This window comes from Crinia signifera, chromosome 3 (genome assembly GCF_055691185.1).
Source record: "Crinia signifera chromosome 3, ASM5569118v1, whole genome shotgun sequence".
NCBI classification, from domain to species: Eukaryota; Metazoa; Chordata; class Amphibia; order Anura; family Myobatrachidae; genus Crinia; species Crinia signifera.
This window is the reverse complement of record NC_139219.1, coordinates 162,654,806-162,674,787: the sequence shown is the minus strand read 5'-3', so window position 1 is coordinate 162,674,787 and position 19,982 is coordinate 162,654,806. Positions and strand designations below refer to the sequence as shown.

General features: G+C 45.3%; 1 protein-coding gene across 1 annotated transcript in view; it reads right to left on the bottom strand.

The window, feature by feature from the left end:
• Positions 1–19,270, bottom strand: part of TRAPPC3L (trafficking protein particle complex subunit 3L) — an 82,225-nt gene extending 62,955 nt beyond the window's left edge. The window contains exon 1 of the mRNA XM_083174699.1: positions 19,064–19,270. Within this exon, the coding sequence (XP_083030825.1) occupies positions 19,064–19,105 (42 nt within the window). The 5' untranslated portion in view covers positions 19,106–19,270. The remainder of the gene's footprint in view (positions 1–19,063) is intronic.
• Between the last annotated feature and the right edge of the window lie 712 nt (positions 19,271–19,982).

Sequence of the window (19,982 nt, the reverse complement as noted above, 5' to 3'; positions counted from 1 at the left end):
CGGATGCTGGCACCGGCCACTGCCCTCCACCCCTCTCCTTACTGTGCCCCGGCCCCTGCCTCCCCCGCTGTGTCTGTATTCCGCCGGGAGTCAGGACCGCATATCTATTAATCTGCATTCCGGCGCCTGGCTCCTTATTAGTCAAATGTCCATCACAAAATGGCCGCCTCCTTAGAGCAGAGCATTTTTTAAGATGCTAGAGGAGGCAGCGATGGCCTCCTCTAGCATCCTTACAAACGTTCTGCTGTAAGGAGGCGGCCATTTTGTAATGGACATTTGACTCAAGGAGCCAGGCGCCGGGATGCAGATTATTAGATATGCGGTCCCGACTCCCGGCGGAATACAGGCGGGGAAGGCATGATAAGAACAAGGAGGCAGCACTAGATTTAGGGATGGGGCGCCGAAATTATCCAGCGGGGGGGGGGGGGGGGGGGCGCAACAATAGGCGCTACGCCCCTGCTCACACGGTTAGAGCCAGTTGAACCGTGTTCTGTTTGCCAATCACACTCTCACGTTTTGAAGGCCAGATGTATCAAGCTTAAAAAATTAATAAAGTAGAGAGTGATAAACAGCCAGCCAATCAGCTCCTACCCGTCATGTTACAGTCTGGGTTTGAAAATGACAGGTAGGAGCTGACTGGTTGGTTGGTTATCACTCTCCACTTTATCACTTTTTGAAGCTTGATACATCTGGCCCTTAGGGCCTTATTCTAGTTCACTCTTTCTGCCAAAATCCTTCTTAGATGGACAAAACTATGTGCACTGCAGGTGGGGCAGATGTTACTTGTGCAAAGAGAATTAGATTTGAGTGGGGTTTTACTTCAAAGTGAGATCTATATTGCAGTGTAAAAATAAAGCAGCCAGAATTTTCCCTGCACAGAAACAAAATAACTCACCCAAATCTAATTATCTCTGCACATTTTAAATTTGCCCCCCCCCCCCCAACCCGCAGTGCACATGGTTTTGTCTGTCCATCTAAGAAGGATTTTGTCAGAAAGAGTGAACTAGAATAAGGCCCTATGTTCTGCTATCACAAACAGGACCACATTGTCACAATTCGGATGGCATTTAGAGGGTATATCTCATTCTTTGTGTGTGATTACAGGAGTGGTAGAAATGGCAGCCTTTAGAGCACTGCCCTGGGGTATGTGGCCACAATCAGTAAGACATTAACATGCCCCCCCCCCCCCCCAGGGGGCCTCATTCTTTGATTTGACCACACGTACCTGTCCTGATCTAGGACTGCATAATGTTAGAGATTAGGGTACATGTCCATGTTAACGACTGTACATGTTTAGTAAAGTTGAGTTTAAAAAAAGACCTCCTATAAGCAAAGCCTTATTTACATAATAAGAGGTGCCATTGTTAGGTGGAAACGCAGAGCACACAGATCTGCACTCCCAGCAATCCGATACCTTGTAAACAAGATGGATGAGCTGTCTCTGCTAATAAAAGACGCAAAGTCGGGCACTGCAAGGTCCTCCATCCTATGCTTCACTGAAACCTGGCTGGATAACCACATTGCTGACTTCTCTGTGACTCTGCCAGGCTACGACCTCTTCTTGGCTGACCGTGACAAGGAGCTCTCCGGCAAATTCAATGGTGGAGGTATCTGCTTCTTCATAAACAAAGACTCTCACCATCAAATGCAAACCATTTTACTCCCCCCAGGAATTTGCCTATACTATCCTAGTAGGAGTGTGCATCATCCCCCAATCAAGCGCAAAAGAAGCCTAACATCAACTGGCCACCCAGATAACGGACACCTAGCTCAGACACCTGAAAATGCTCATAGTGCTTGATGACTTCAACACGCCAACCTGAGCCAGGAGCTACCAAAATACATGCAGCAGGTCACATGTTACACTAGGGACCACTGCTACACTGCTATAAAGTCTGCCTACCGATCCATCCCACATGCTGCCCTGGGACTTTTTGACCACTGCATAGTCCACCTTCTTCCGATGTACACTCAGAAGCAGGGGCGTAACTATAGCACCGCAGCCCCCGCCACCGCGGGGGGGCGCTGTGCATGTGGGGGTGCCGGGGGCTGCGGTGCTATAGTTACCCCCCCCCCAATCCCCCGCAGACTTACGTTTCATGCTGGTCCCGGCGGCTCTGTTCTGCTGATGAGGACCACAACAAAATGGCCGCCCCCATATAGCAAACAGTTCTCTGAAACTGTCTGCTGTACGGGGGAGGCCATTTTGTGGTGGTCCTCAGCAGATGAACGGACGGAGCCACCGGGACCAGCACGATAGGTAAGACTGCGGGGGAGGGGGTTAGCATAGGCGGCGGGGCGACGGGGGGGGGGGTGCTCGACGGGGCGGCGGCAGGGGGTGGGTATGGGCGCCCTCCCCCCTAACGGCGGGGGGGCGCCCAAAACGTAGCTACGCCACTGCTCAGAAGCTAAAGTTTGCAAAGCCTGTAGTCAGGTCTGTCAAAAGCTGGACAAGTGAGAAAAAATTTAAGCTCCAGACCTGCTTTGACTGCACAGACTGGAAGGTCTGTGCAGTCAAAGCAGTGGCAAAACCTCTGCTACTGACCTAGAAAAACTAGCGGATGTAGTTACATCCTACATCAGCTTCTGTGAGGACTTGTGTGTACCATCCAAAAGAGTCTCATCCTACAACAACAAGTCATGGTTTGGCAATCAGATTAGAAAGCCTCACTGGGCAAAGGAGGAGCAGAGGGAATGGGGCCCTGTATAAAAAAGGCAGAAACTCCCTGACACGAGGAATGAGGCTTGATAAAAAGGGACAAGCTGAAAAATAACTTCTCAGCCAATGACCCCGCAGCAGTCTGGAAAGGCATGCAAGCCATTACCAACTATAAGAAAGACCAACTGAAATGCACCAGTTACTGGCAGAGGAGCTGAACAAATTCTACTGTCGATTCGAGAAGGGTGCTCAGCGCAACAGCCCTCCTCCTGATCAAGGCTGCTCCACCCCCCACATCACCCTGGCCACCCCTTCACATGGACCAAGTTGAGGTAGAAGATCAGATGGAGTCTCGCCATCTACCCTAATGACCTGTGCTGCACAGCTTGCCCCTATCTTCACAGAGATCTGCAGGGTCCCCACCTGCTTCAAATGTTCAATTAGTGCCCCCGTCACCAAGAACTCAACAGAGAAGGACCTAATTGACTACAGGACAATTGCACCAACCTCAGTGGCCATAAAAGCATTCAATAGACTGGTTCTGAACCATCAGATTGAAACAACCAACACACATCTTGACCCCCTGAAATTCACCTACGAGTGAACAGAAGTGTAGAGGATGCAGTCAACCTAAGGCTGCACTATATCCTACAACACCTAGACCACCCAGGCACCTACACAAGAGTCCTATTCGTCGACTTCAGCTCTGCAGTTAGCACAATCGCCCCCTGCATCCTGCAGCACAAACTTGTTGAGATGGTGGTGGACTACAGAAAGTGGTCTACACAGTGTTCTTCCTGAGGCAACTAAGGAAATTTGACATTCTACAGGAGCTGCTATGTGTCTTTTACACTGCAATTGTGAAGTCCTATGCTCCTCCATTACAATCTGATACGGTGAAGCAAACAACAGTGACAAATGAAGACTACAAAGGGTGGTGAGTGCAGCGGAGAAGATCATTGGGACTGACAAGGGATCTGTACTTAGCCAGAGTCAAGAAACGTGCGGGGAAGATCACGACAGACAAGCTACATCCTGAACATAACCTGTTCGACATCCTCCCATCAGGAAGACGCTTCAGGTCCATCCCTGCCAAGATGTCCAGAAACGCAAGAAGCTTCTTTCCGTTAGCTATCCACCAATTGAACAATGTAGTCCAAGCTAAACAAATCCCAACACAAATTGTAAAAAATGCTAATTGAAAGGGCGTAGCCTCATGGGTAACCTATCTCCTTCACTCTGAGAGTGTTTTAAACATCACTGGAGATGGGGCTGTCTGCAGTGTCACATCATTATCTGTGACAGGAGCCGAGTTCTGCAGGCAACAATCACATTGCAGCACCTGGCTCCTCTCACTGCGGAAGAGTCAGTACAGGTTGAGTATCCCGTATCCGAATATCCGTTATCCGAATTATTCCGAAATACGGACATTCCAGAAAGTGAAGACATTTTTTTTTTGTTGCTAAAAACTCACTGGGGACATTTGTAACAGCATCACTGGGGACATGATATGTAACTGGCACTATATATGTGCAAGACAATGATTGCTTGGCATTCAAATTCAGTGCTGAGATAGTACACACATTTTGTTTCACGTTTTGAAACCTTGTTTTTTGAACAATTAAAATATATTTGTGTGTATTTTATGTGGTATTAAAATATATTTGTGTGTATATTATGTGTTTATACAGCATAAATGCAAGATACTTCAAAATACATCATTGAAATATTAAAATATTCCGAAATACGGAATAATCCGTTATCCAAAATTCTCCTGGTCCCGAGCATTTTGGATACGGGATACTCAACCTGTACTTTGGTGTCATCCCTTTTGAGTGTGATACCCTAGTACCGGCTGAATTCAGGCTTTGAACATACAGTAAATGATCCTTGACTCTTGTTTTGGTATATGTGAGAGGAAACTACAGTACATGGATTAAAGTGCTGGGTCTCTTTAGCAGAGTCAGGTTGAGACACAGAAATTTGTCATCTTGATAAACCTGGCAATTTACCGGGAATATATGTGAAAGGGGAGTAAGCAGCCTCTCATGATAATTGCTTAATTGTTTGGCATCCTTTTGGCTAAATGTATTGACATGTATGCACTATTTTCAATACCCCTGAAGAAAACTGAGTGCAGTTGCAACTGCTGCCGTTCAGCACCTGCTGCCGTTGAGCACCTGCTGTGCCGATTTGATCTTTATGTACTCTTCTATAAGAATTCCTCAAGCTACTAAAGAGTGCTGGTTCTGTACTTCATCTTGTTGTGATGAGGTAAGTGGGATATAAAACAATTGGCTTGAATCCATGGCTCTGAACTTACTGCGGTGCCTGTGGTATGTGGGCACACCATTTAAATACAAAAATCATACATACTTAACACTCAACTATTTAAATTCAAAACTGTATTTAATCTAAAATAAAGGAATTTATACAACAGTAAGATGAGTGCTGTGGATTAATATCAATGGTTCTTGAACCTCTATTTCCCTTATGTACGTAAGTCATTTTTTTTTACCTTATTCCCCGGATGTAGAGTAATTGATATATTTGGTGTAGTTGTGTCTCTTTAACTCAGTGAGCCAGAATCTAAACCCATTGAAAAAGCATAAATTGTGTTTAAAATCTGTGTGATGTGCACAGCGTCTATTCATGCCCCACAGCGGCGAAAATGGGGCATGGCCTTGTGGGAGAGCCTCAAATACAGGCCACGCCTCCTTTTGCAAGGCCACACCCCAATTTTTTTTAGCATCCCTCCTGCTGCTTGGTGAAGTTTGGGAGGTATGGTATGTGGTCACTGGTTAAGTCTTTCTGGTGTGTACCAGCAATATGTCATGGTGCGGGGCAAGGGATATTGCCCCTGCCCTTTGGTCTGGTTGCCAGTCTTTCTGGTTGGCTGGTACTTAAGGCATACATAAAATATCAATATTGAAACAGAAGTGAAACAAAAAGCAACATCTGGTTTAACAGCAAATTGGGAGCATGCAGAATAAATCGAGATAGATCACCTAGCGGAGGGTATTTATTTTTTAAGCTTAAGTTAGCACATAGCATTATGTGTGTATGGGCGATCTAGACACCATGAAGTTTAAGGGAAATTGCCTAGCCTAAATCACTAAGCACACATCTCAATGTGTGTATTCCCCTTTAGTTAAATGAAAAACTACACACAGATGAATGATTTGAGAATATGTTGTCTAGTGTAAAACCTGCACAACTGAAATGCTAGGTTTAGGTTAACCCTTTGTATGCCAAGGTTGCTGTGAGAGATCCACAAAATATCCACTAAAAAATGCCAGCATCGGTCACAGTGACTCAGGGCCGGCGCTACCCACTCAGCAGCTCCTGCAAAGCAGGGAGGCGCCATGCTGAAAAGGCGCTGTCTCCCTCCCTGCTCTGCTAAAGCTGCCTCAGCCCCCACTGTCACTGCCTCCTGCATGCCGCCCGCAGCACCTGTCTGACAGCGGGCGGGAGGCAGTATAAAGAGCTGCTCTCTGCACCACGAGTGCACACAGCCTGCACACCACCCGCAGTGACTGTCTGACAGCGGGCCACAGTATGGAGAGGCTGAGCAGCTCCCTGCACCGCGCACACACTGTCCTTGTCCTGCGACCTGCCCCCTCTTCCTCACGGACACTTGCGCTGAGGCATGTAGCGCTGTCTGTGAATGCCTGGATGACATGTCATATCCGGATATGCCCCCTACCCATTGCTCCCTGTGCCTAGCCCATAACGTATGCGATTCTCGCAGCGTGTATGGGCACCTTTAGTGCCTGCAACATTTTGCGGACACAGCACTGAGATGGTGTATGCATACATGTACATGCACCCGAGATCCTCCATAGGATCGCATGTTGCATACACTCCCACAATCGGGCTGCAGCTTGTTGCAATGGCAATGTGAAAGGGCGCAAAATTTATGGTTTGCAGGAGGGCGCCGGACACCCTAGCACCGGCCCTGCAGTGACTGTTATTTTAGTATAAATACATACAAGTACAGCCAAGTCAAGTACAGTCAATTCCTTGAAGTTTCGTTAAATATTGTGTCCAAATAAAGAACAGTCACTGTGAGCAGCGCTGGAATTTTTAGTGGATATGGGGCAGATGTATTAAGCCTGGTAAAGAGATAAACTGGAGATAAAGTGGAAGGAGATAACGCACCAGCCAATCAGCTCCCAACTGTCATATTTCAAACACAGCTGATTGGCTTGTGCGTTAACTCTTCCAAGTTATCTCCACTTTATCTCCAGTTTATCTCTTCTCCAGGCTTAATACATCTGCCCCAGTGTGAGGATCCCTCACAGCAATGTTGGCAATCAAAGGTTTAACAAGAAATCATAATACTTTAAATATGTTTTTTTTTTTTTAAAGTCATCTTTACTTTAAACAATAGTGAAGAACACAACTACAGTACTGGGCAGTACGGATGGTGTAATGGTTAGCATTACTGCCTCCCCCGGAGTTTGTATATTCTCCCCCTACTTGCGTGGGTTTCCTCCGGGCACTGCGGTTTCCTCCCACATTACAAAAATTTACTGGTAGGTTATTTGGCTCATAATAAAGATTAACCCTAGAATGGATGAGTGTGCATGTACATGTGGTAGGGAATATAGATTGTAAGCTCCACTGGGGCAGGGACTGATGTGAATGATCAAATATTATCTCTGTAAAGTGCTGCGGAATATGTTTGCGCTATATAACAAACTGTGGTACTTGTTTCCTAGCACGGCGCCCACCATTTTGATCTTACAGCATCTTAAACATCTCATCGCATCGCATACAATATACCAGATGGGTGCATACAATGTTAAATGCACCCTAATTGTGAACGCCACGCCCACTATCAATGCCAACCCGAAGCGTGGTGAGCGTAGCGAGCCCGCGAGGGGCGGCGGTACGCGTCCTCCGACCTTTTCATCACCCCACTATCCACGTCGGCGTGGAGTTGATTTTAGATAGTGTGGTGAGCGCAGCGAGCCACCGAGCCCGAAGCGTGGCGAGGGTTTAACATGTGTTCCGCGTCCGCTCGCCACACTATTTAAAATCAACTCCACGCAGACTTGAATAGTGGGGGTATGAAATGCTGTGCGATATTTAATTGTCCAATCCGGCTCATTTTCCCGATTATCGCATCGCATATCATATGTAATGGTATGCGATGTGCCTAGTTCTTTATTCCAGTTTATTGTGCGAGTAGTAGATGCATGTCTAATGTGCAAGCATGAGTTTAGAGTAAGAGGTCAAAGGAAGCTTTCACATGACTGGTGAGAGTCCCCTATGCCCATCAGTGTTAAACAATGTATGCTTTGAAATACTACACAAGTGTCAGTGTGTACATAATTAGTCCATGTCGGGTCTCTCAATAACCTCCTTTGTCTGACATCCATTACAGTAAATAGTATACATATGTTTACAATTTTATAGTTACACAAAAATGTGACATTTATTTATACTCATTATGCTTGCTGCAATTTCCACTACAATAGGCATTTTGCCCAAAAACATAGAGGTTTGTTTAACATAGTAACTTATGTGGTGTAGATCTGGTGCAAAATTACTTATGAAATTTATCTCAAGTCAATCAGAGCAGCAACACGTTAAAATGTAGACACAGTCAAAATGTCGACAAAGAATAAATTAATGTTGACAATGAAATTGTCCATGTCTAAATTACGACAATTTGACTGTCTACTGCAGTGGTTTACAAACTTTCTTAAATCACGGTGCCCTAGAGCAGTGGTTTTCAACCTCGGTCCCCAACAGTTCACAGGTGCACTCATTATTCAATGACACATTTTAAAAGATCCAGAGGTGGGGCTAATTACTTCACTCAAGATCTGTGTGGAGACCTGGAAACGTGAACTGCTGAGGGGTCGAGGTTGAGAACTACTGTCCTAGAGTATCTGAATGACTATTTGTCTGCTTTCCATAATGGTTGACTGTCATCTTCTCCCATACATTACCAGATTTTTGTTCCCACCAGACATATTGGACAGATAAATCTTTAGGCGTGAACTAGGGTGACCAACTCATCCCTTTAATCCAGGACACATATTAATTACACAGGTTCTGTGGCTGGCTTTCACCTGGTTTTAAACTGCCACAGAACCTGTGTAATTAATATGTGTCCCGGATTAAAGGGATGAGTTGGTAACACTAGCGTGAACCCAGTTTTAGTCAAATTACAAACTTAGCACACTCATAGGACAGGTGTACACTGGATACATTTAGCATCATACGGATTTGTACTGGGCTGCGAATTCGCAGCCTGGACGATTAACGATTGATTATATATGCATGCGCATTGCCGTGTGCATGCACAAGACAATTCTGCAAATAAATCCAGCATTTTTAAGTTGGTTGACACAGGAAGATGGCGTTTGGGGGTGATAACCAACCATTTTCTAGGAGGGGCAAGGGAAAACACAGGTGTGTCCAGGCATATTCAGGAAGGGTCAGTGTCATGTCAGCTCCGGCCTCGATCAACCTGTTTCTATTGTACGTTCTGGGTTATGCACAGACTGCCCACAATGGAAAAATTCCATTTTCGACAGAATACCATCAATTTAACCTGTATAATAATGTTTAATGGCAATCTAACATTGCAGGTCCTGTGAAATCTTCGGTCTGTCCTTTTATTCTCTCCTCCTGCACTTTATCGCTGGCAGCATTTTGATGCAAGAATACGCAGCACAAAAATGTCAGGATAGCAGTGACCAAGTGGTCTCTTTGAGCCCAACTTTACTGCCAACCCACTGTATTTTATTCAAACAATCAGTCAGCATCAATCAGCATGTTGTCTATCAGTGCAAAATATACAGGAATAGGAGGAGAGGCAGGTGTGCTAAGGGTGTCATACAACCAGCTGCATGTACTACAAAACAAACCCTTGTTAGCAACAATCATTTAGGTCTGGGTTGTAAATCATTCAGTCCTGAGCATTTTGCGAATGGATTTGCAGGGAATCGGCGATCCAGCTAATCTTCACAAGCTGTGCTAAGCAATTTGCAGGCTTGCATGGGGTGAGATTTCACTCAGGCTGGGCAGCAGCTATCTAATAGCAGGATGATCATAGGGCGCTGCTAAATCACACCGCAGCGATCAGGTCTGAATTAACCCCCCCATGTTGCAATGCAAGGTGACCAAATACATTTTTGTTCTGTGCAGGGTAATTTCCCTCATGGTCATGGTTTCGTTGTGCTGAGACAACTTTATCAAAGGTACCTTTGAAAAAGTTGTCCCAGCACAACGAAACGCATCAGACCAAACCACTACCAATTGGACTCTGGACCCCATCCCAAACATCCCCTCGAACCAGCTACTCCTCCCGTCCCCTCACGGACTACCCCTTTCCACTCCATCCAGAACCCCCCAACTGGATTTACAAATTTGGGTCACCACCTGCCCAATCTTTGGAGACTTATCTGAGAAGTGAGGTATTCCATCTTTGCCCACCAGTGGATCAGAATCAAGGTCTCCAGCAGGATACACGGACACCCCAACCACCAGTTCAATCCGGAATATCCCAATTCCCCTTGTCAACTGTGGGAACCACCATTTTCCCTCGGGAGGAGAGTACAATTTTGGAACAAGCGGGACTCACTTAAGTATCCATTGTCCTTTCTAAGTGGTTTACTGTATGTTACTGTGTACAACACATTAGTGCAATATCAATTTTTTATTTATTATTTTTATCTTTTAACATTGTATTATTATATTACTTGAACAATTAAATGAATTTGTATTTTCATGTAATACCCACTTGATCATTTTAAATCATTTCATATTACTAATCCTTTTGAGCGCTCCACAAACCCTTTTCTTTTTTTGCTTATCCTGTTGTTAGGGGACTGAACTGAGGGGACTCTGTGTGAGCAGCCCACCCAAAATAGCCTACCCCACAAGCGCCTTTATCACCTGGGGTGATTCTCGTGTCCTTTTTTTTCTTTTCAGCAACTCTGCCTCATACGCTTCTATCATAATGATATATTAGATAAACATTACAACAAACTGTAATGTCCTAGCTGAAATGATTGAATTGTGGCCTACGCAGCCAGGGTAGAAACATCTGCAATGTGAAATAATTAGAAGACAATATATAGAACGCAGTTTCTTCAGCTACTGTATATCCAGTATGTTGTTGTAAAAAAGAAGATATGACAATGATTACAGTTACGCTAGGCATATTGATGAACCTACATAATGCCATGTATCAGGAACTATAAATAAATGTACTTGAGGTCTGCCACCTTATTAATAATTCAGATCAACTCTAGATTGAAAAACACAGCTATTTTATATGGTGTCCTGGCCTGCGCTCCCAAACACAATCACTCATAGTCTATACAGAGGTGGGGACGGTGGCAAGCAATTACAATTACAGATATGCTGTAAATAGAAGTCAGAGCACATAGCAGTAATCAGTATATCTTAGTATATATATCTTGTACATGAATGCTCTCCAAGTAAGATGTATTTATAGAACAGAGGCCAAATGTTAACTAAATGTAATGCCATATAGTGAAAATATATAGTTTGTCATATATCTTAACCAGTTTATTCCCAAGTAATTTACACTTAATTCATATTTTTACATTTAATTAAGATCTCTACAATTAGGACCTTATTCTGGTTCTTTCGCTTCCCTGAACATTCGATGCCCAGCATTCCCATGGTGATTTCCCAATAACGCGGGTGCGGGCAGCTGACATCAGCGGATGTCAGCTGCCCGATAGCTTCCTGCACAGGGCGCTTGCAGATGTAGGACACCAGAGAGGTGTCTTATATCTGCGAGCGCTGAAGAAGTCATTCGATGGTCAGTGAAGGATATCCTCACCACAGACGTTTAAATGATGCACAAAGCTGCCTGTCAACTAGAATAAGGTCCTTAGTTCAGTGGTTCCCAAACTTTTTGGAATCACGGCACCCTAGAGTATCAAAATATTTTCAAGGCACCCCTAGGCAAAATGCTTCTTATCGAGAAATTCAGAAAAAAAATATTAAATGAAGTGCATTGTGTTTATATGTCACAGTTATCTGCTGAGGGACAAGTATTGCTTCTGTTTGTCCACATATACAGTGGCGTAACAATTGTGGGTGCAGGGGGTGCAGTTGCTATGGGGCCCGGCGGGTCAGGGGGCCCGAGGCCAAGGTAGCAATCCCCTCTACAATTTTAACTTTTTAAAATAATGTTGCTAGCAGTGGTAGGATGGCAGCGCCGCTGTCCTGTGTCCCAGAGCGCAGCACTGACTGCAGAATGTGGTGGTCCGTCCAGCTCTTCCTGCCTCAGTCTCTCCTCCCCCTCTCTCCTGAGGCTCAGTGTCACTCTGTGACCAGCCCCGGCGCGAAATATAAAAGCGCTTGCATTCTGCAGCTTCCGGCGCTGATGACAGGAGGTGGAGCGGCGGGGACTCAGGAGATCCAACGGAGAACTGTGAAGACCCGGCGCGGCAGAGAACGGGCGGTGCGGGGCGGACTGGACATCCACAAGAGGTACACAGCGGCACCTTTACTGGCAGAGGGGTTGTATACAGAGGCACCTTTACTGGTGTGTGTGTGGAGTGGGGTGTTTGTACACAGCGGTACCTTTATTGGAGGGGGGAATGTACCTAAAAGGTACATGTATTGCTGACACTCTCCCCCTTGCTCCCATTTTTCTTACTTCATTACAATCTTTCACTCCTACTGTACTTCTCTTGATCCCTCTCTCTCCCTCTTTTTCTTTCTCCCTGCCTCCCTCTGTCTCTCACTCTTCTGTCTCTCCCCCCATGAGAATTATAGTGACAATGGGGGGGGGGGATGGGGGCCCCCTCCAAAATTTTTGCTATGGGGCCCTCATCGTTCTAGTTACGCCCCTGCACATATATTATGATTGGCAGCCACAAGCACTGGTTTTGTCTGGTACATTGACCATAAATAATATGAATTGATCTTGGACCACCAACCCAAGGCTCCCCTGCAAGTGTCCTGAGGCACCCCTAGCCACACAGTTTGGGAACCACTGCCTTTGTTATATTGTTTTTAAATCATTATTTAGGTGTATATATATATCAATTTATGGTCTCAATATAAAGTGTATATAAAATTGTTTAAAGAAAAAAAAAAACAATCAGAGTATACAGGACAGCAACCCTGTATATTTCTATGGCACACACAGGACAGCACCTCTCTACAACAACAGCACACAGGACAGCAATCCTGTATTAATTTTTCTACGGCACACACAGAACAGCAACCTTATCCCTTTAGTCTTGCTCCAGAACTACAGACCGTAACTTCAGTTGACACGGTTATCCCACAGTAGTCCGGATTGTACTCAAGTCTGTCTTCAACCACCCAAATAGTTAGTGCACAGCAGACAGGCAGCACTACCTCAGGACTGATAGGGCAGACGATGAAAAGAGGTGCAAGAGGGAACTGTACTCAGGCACTCCCACCCTCCCTTATGTTGTAAAAACAGGACATGCACACTTTAATAAACCCATCATTCCAGAACAGACTGTTCGCTGGGCGCATGCACCCAATACTGCGAGTGGATAGTCGGATAGTCGCGCCCATGAGCATGCCCAGCGTTGTGAAGTAAGTTACTGAGGAAACACAGTGACTTAGGGGGTGTTCAATCCCTATTCCTATGTTTCATTTAACATATTAAATATGGAGTCTGTTCTTCTGATTGGCATAATACAGTTGTCAGGGAACTCGGTCCTCATTACCCCACACAGTGCATGTTTTGCTGGTAACCCAGCAGGTGCACAGGTGTACTAATTACTCACAGACACATTTTATAAGGTACGCGGGTGGAGTTAATTATTTCACTTGTGATTCTGTGAGGAGACCTGCAAAACATGCACTGCGTGGGGTAATGAGGACTGAGTTCCCTGACCACTGGCATAATACATTCCGACAGTCAGAAAGTCCCAACATCGACTAACACGGGCGGCGACGGTCGTAAACAGCCATGTATTTGACAATTCAGCGTCCATTTCAAACAACACAGATTCACCATCATAGGGAGGCGAACCTTCTGCAGGCGAGTCTTTGCCGGGATTGAATACTGTCGGGCACTACTTCCGCCAGGGGGAAATAATGCCCGGTATTAAATACCCCTCTTAATCTTGTTGTGTGGATCTAGGATTCTGGGGAGGGGGTTTGGGGGCCCCCCAGAAATATACATGTACCGGGCCCAAAGATTGCTGTAGTCGGCCATGCATACAACCTCCATTTTTTATGACTTTTATGACTTTTCAAGTTATGAGAAGAGGCAAGAGGAAGAAGAACAAGTTGCATATGACACCAAGTGGCATGAAAAAGTTTATGCAAAGTCCTCCAAATTGCCTTTTTTTCCTGCCAATATACATACAGACGGTCCGACACTACTTGGATGCTGTCACCAATATAATCTTCCACCATTCTTTCTAAAGATGTGCAGACTCGGATTCCAGAGATCCGAGCCCCATGGACGTCATCATTCCGATCCCGGTTCCGAGCAGCGCTCGGAGATTCCCGCCTGTCTCAGGTCCGTCCGCGTGGTCAGAACGTCATCTCCCAGCGCCGGATTTCGCAAGGCTTTAAATAGCGGCTGCTGCGCCCGCCATCTTCACTCCAGTCTAGTAGTGGGTTGGGAGAAGGTGTGTTGGTGCTGCTGCTGGGGTTTAAACTTGAGCTTGACCTTGAACGCAATATTTTTTTATTCGCTGGGGCTGTCTCTCAGTGCTGCTGTGTAGTCTAACTGTGTACTTGTAGTACTACTGTCTCCTCTGTGCGGTCTACCTCTGGTGTGTTGTGCTGTAATTATTTTATTCGCTGGGGCTGTCTCAGTGCTGCTGTGTACTCTGTTCTCCTCTTTGTTTAGGGTGGGCTCTCCCTAGCAAGGAGGACAGTCTAACTGTGTACTTGTAGTACTACTGTCTCCTCTGTGCTGGTGCCTACCTCTGGTGCTGTGCTGTAATATTTAATTATATATTATGTTAATAATTAATTATATTATATATATAGTCCACTGGTGCTGCCTGCACTGAATCTGCCAGTATTATTTAGTTACTCAGTCCACTGTTGCAACTGGCAGTGCTACTGCCTAAGTGTACCTACCTAGTAGTACAACTACATACTAGGCTGCTATATCTAATTTAATTAAAAAATAATACTTGTGCTGCGTGGCACTGTAAAAAATAATTCCATGCTGCTGGTGCACTGACGTGTGCCACTGAGTGCCACTGCCAAGCAGTACCTAATAATAAAATTAATTATTATAAATTCTGCTGGTGCACATACTAGTATTGCTGACGTATCTACCTGTCTTGTGCCTAGTACTATCTTATCTACCTGTCTGGGGCCTAGTACTGCCGTATCTACCTGTCTGGTGCCTAGTACTGCCGTATCTACCACTGCAGTGCCACTCTTACATGAGCCACGTGTTTGTGCCGCTCACTTGTGTGGCTTAGCATAGTTATCCAGCTACCTCGGTGCAACCTTTTGCCCTAAAAACAATATTGTGAGGTGTTCAGAATAGACTGGAAATGAGTGGAAATGAATGTTATTGAGGTTACTATAGCGTAGGAGCAAAAAAAAAAAATTCTGCGATTTTAGCAGTTTTTATGCTTTTTTAACAAAAAAATCTGAACCCAAAAAATCCAAACACAAAACACTTAGGAGGTGTTTTGCCAAAACCCATTAGAGCCCAAAACCTCAAGGTAATCATAACCCAAAACCCGAAAAGTGGCCGGTGCACATCCCTAATTCTTTCATTAATGACCGCATCATATGCAGTGACAGTAGACATGTCAGTAATTGTTGGCAGATCCTTCAGTCCGGACTAGATGTCAAAAGTTGTTCCTGACTGCCCTGCATCACTGTGGGTTGTTTAGGAAATGGAAGGTTTTTCCTTACAGCCCTAGTTGCAGGAGAACATGGAGGAGTACCTGTTGCTGTGTCACGATGTGTCACGATGCACTGACAATTTTCTCACCAGCAGGTCTCTGCATCTCTGCAGACTTATGTCCACCGGAAACAGAAATGCAATGTAAGCTTTAAACCTAGGATCGGGCATGGTGGCCAAAATGTAGTGCTCTGACTTCAACAAATTGACTACCCATGAATCCTGGTAAAAAGAATCAACTTGTTGAAATTCTCCATTTTAGCTCCGCCTTCAATTTCTCCAGCTGCATCTGCAAAAGTCTGATGAGGTGAATGACATGACTCAAGCTCTCAGTGGGGGAGATTCTCTAAGAATCTCCGCCCCCCTTACCCGCCCATCGCATACTTAATTATCGCATATGTTGTAACATATGCGATAATTAAGGCAAAGGACAGCTCTTGCGTTAAGAGCTGTCCTTTGCGGTGGGAGTCGCCGGGTCCTAGCAGGTCCCGGCGGCTCCCCCCTCCCTCACACACCCGGCGCTGCTGCTGCTGCGCCGGGCTCTCCTCCTCCCTGCACCCGGAAGAGGATCAGTGCAGGGAGGAGGTCACAGGTCCGGGCAGCACTGTGCTGTGCTGCCCAGACACAGGTGAGGAGGGAGGGGGCGATGCGGCGGGGGTCGGCGCGGGGCGGCGGAGGGATGCGGTAGAAGCCCATTGGCTTCTATGGGGCATCGCCAGATTTTTCTGGCGATGCCCCCCGCCGCGTTAACCCGGCGGGGGATGCTAACAGCATCCCAAAATGCGGTAAAAACCCCGATAACAGGGTTTTTACCGCATTTCTTGTTTAGGTGCAATCCCCCTCCTTTGCCTATGTCATAGGTGGATGAAGCATATAGAGGGTTGAATTCCACTTCCTTACACCTTTCGCTTCAGGAGATGGCAGGGCAGGTTCAGGAGTGTTTGCTGGCGGCCTAGTCTTTGGCACGCAGTGGCTGAATGTCAAAAGTGAATGAATGTCAAAAGTGAATGTCAATTTTTCGGGGGGCCACCAAAAGCATCTCCTGCACACCCCTGTAATTTCTTATATTTTGCACCACCAAATAATTGTGTCAGCAAAACATGGGGTGTGTCGGAATTTGCCCAGATGTAATGCTCGCACAATATTTCTGATGTCAGATATCACAAATCCCCTGGAGAATCTAAGTTATTTCTAATCTATCCTTACCCCCTAACCAGTGGCAGATTAAGCCTTTGGGGGGCCCGGGGTACTTTAGAGCGGGGGGCCCCCTTGCACTTGTCATTACTGGCCGCACACTGCATGGGCGAATATTATACTGTCAAAACATAGAGTAAAGGCAGATTAAACTTGGTCAATGGTTACCTGCAGGGGATATATATATATATATATATATATATATATATATATATATATATATATATATATATATATATAGACAGGGGGTTGGCGGCACTCGGAATAATAATAGACACCATATATATATATACACACACCATATGAAAAGCCTGTGTTTGTCCCTCTGCCCCTTACTCTGGAGGTCTCCTAGTGCTGCCTCTGATTAAAAACCCTCCTATGACTAAGCTGCTGCTGCTGTTCTCCATGGACCTGAGAAGCATGTAATGAGCTCCACCAATCAGAGCTCAGCACAAACTTCTCAGCCTCTGTCCTCTGGTGCAAAGTGTCATGGGACTTAGTCAACTCCCAGAAATGCACTGCACACTTGTGCAATCAGTGTGCCTTGCCTCCCGATGCTCAGCACCATATATCATTGTCACATTGGCAGATAGGTGAAGCTGCAGCACTACCCCACCCATGCACAAAACATTTAGCTAAAAAAGAAAAAAAACAACTTACACATTTTTTTGGTCAAAAATACATGACAACCACAGGGGGCCCCTAGCTAGAGGGGGGCCCAGGGGCACTGACCCCTTGTGCCTCCATTATAATCCGGCCCTGCCCCTAACCCTCCCTCAAACTGTGGCTCTCCAGCTGTTATGAAACTACATGTCCCAGCATGCCTTGCCATAGTTTTAGCATGCCCTAATAGCAAAACTGTAGCAAGGCATGATGGGACTTTCACAACAGCTGGAGGGCCATAGTTTGGACATGTCTGCTCTAGTGCCTAACCCACCCACAGCTTCTCCCTAACATCTTCTTGCATGTTGTCAAAATGCTCATTGCCAGGGTCACTACTGGTCACAGCTTCCAGTAGTAGGTACAGTTGCAGCATCTATTGTGCCAGCACGTGCTCTCCCAGGGACCCAGCACTCCGGACTGCAGCCTGATCAGCCTATTGGTTGATCAGGCCCTGCTCGAGTGCTTAACCCTAACTCCCCACCCCAAAGCCTAACCCTAAACCTGGGCAAACATTGGGCCAGATGCACTAAGCTTCAAAAGTGATAAAATGGAGAGTGATAAACAGCCAGGCAATCAGCTCCTACGTCCCATGTCACAGACTGTGGTTGAAAAATGTCAGGCAGGAGCTCATTGGTTGGTTGAATATCACTCTCCCTTTTATCATTTTTGAAGCTTAGTGCATCTGGTCCATGGTCTGATATATAGGCCGTGCAATTGAACAGCTATTATATGGTGTGTGTGCTGGCAAGTAATTACCAGGAATTACTTCATTCACAGATATATCAAGTCAGCCATGCAGCAAATTTGATGACTGATATATCCACATATTTGGGGTAATTCTGGTTGACCCACAAAGCTGCGAAATTCACAGCGTTACGGGTCCTCTAAACACCACCCGGTTCCCGCACAAGATTTGAGCACTCTCACCCAATCACCAACCTCCCTTCTGAGCCAATCAGAGGTTGGCTATTTGACAGGTTATTTTAAAATTCTAATACCCGCCGCTGCACATCCTGCTGAACACCCGCTAGAGCTCAGCACCCACCACTCGCCCCCTTTTGCCCCTCACCACCCATTACAAAGGTCAACAATGTTATTGTTGACCTTTGTATACATCCTCCAACACAATATTTAAGAATTTAGCATTAACTAATCTCCCTCACCTAGTAGAATGATGGGGTTCCAAGTTACCTCATGGACTATTTACCAAAATATGGGATGAGTGATAAAGCATTTGACCCCCACAGCTTTGGTAAGATTGGGGTATTGGCCAAATACATTTTTGGGAATACATTTATTCTTTAGATAATATTATATCAACTTGTCATGTAGTTTGCAATGTAAAAGGTCACAATGCTAAAGTACAATAATAATTATTATTATTTTTATAGATCATCTAGCAGCTGAGCCTAGTTTGTGTTTAATTTACAATATCCATTAGCAATCCTACAGCAGCAATCTGTTATAAACAGCTTCCATTACTATCAAAAGGTGTCTTCATTTCATGTAAGCAGAATGCTGTCACTATCTTTATCTGTCAGTAGCATGTCCCGGATATGTACCATTAGTAATAAAAGAAGCTTTTCTCCATCCTCCCAGTACACAATGTATTTCTAGTATACGTAAAGTAGTCATATATTCAGTACCAAATTCTTAGCAGTAAATGATCTTACTATTTTGAAGATTTCTTGTTTTCGGTTTGATGACCTTGCCATGTCAATGATCTTGGTATCAGAGAGACAAACGGTGCTAGTTCCTCTCAGCTGTGTTTTGTTTGTCTGTGTCCTTAGCTTGTTCGTAGTTCAATCCATTGATCCTCTCTTTCGTCTTGTCTCTGCGATGTTGCACACTTTGCTGCTCCTCCTACAATTGTGCATGCATTTAGCATTGGAAAGCAAATTGATTGCCAGCAGCACTGTTTGAAAGCACAATAACCTGACTCAGATTAAATAATGTGGTTGTTCCATTTAGCCAAATGGAAAGAAAACAAAGGCTAAATTACCGCTGTGCATCCAGTTTCCTGTAGTTATTTTATGATATATTGTTGTAAATGCAAAAGGAGCCTAATGGATCCTGAAATAAATAAAAATGGTCTCAATATTTTTATGTGCTCCAAAATGTTGTTCCAGAGGACGTTTTTTTCAACTGCACTTAATAAACTAGCACTTTTAAAATTATAAGTTATATTATATATATAGAGAGAATAATATCACAAATAGTACCAATGCCTATGAGGAATTCATGCATTTACTTATAGTGTAACACTCTGCCAGCTCAGAGCTACAGTATAATCAGGCTTGCCTACCCTCCCGGAATGGCCGGGAACCTCCTGGCCTCCCGGGAAGGTGGGCAAGTCCCCCACATTCTGGTAATTGACCCCGCACCCCCCCTTGCCCACTGGTTTAATTACCTGAAATCGCGGGTCCATGGAGAGGGGCGGGGCTAAAATGACCCTATCGCAGCATTTAAGCCCCGGTGGTGGGGCCAAGTGATGTCAGCCTTGCTCCCGCCCCCCTGAGGTGTTGCCTCTCCGGGCTTCTCCCGGAGAGGTGAAATTGAAAGTAGGCAAGTATGAGTATAATACCCCTATTA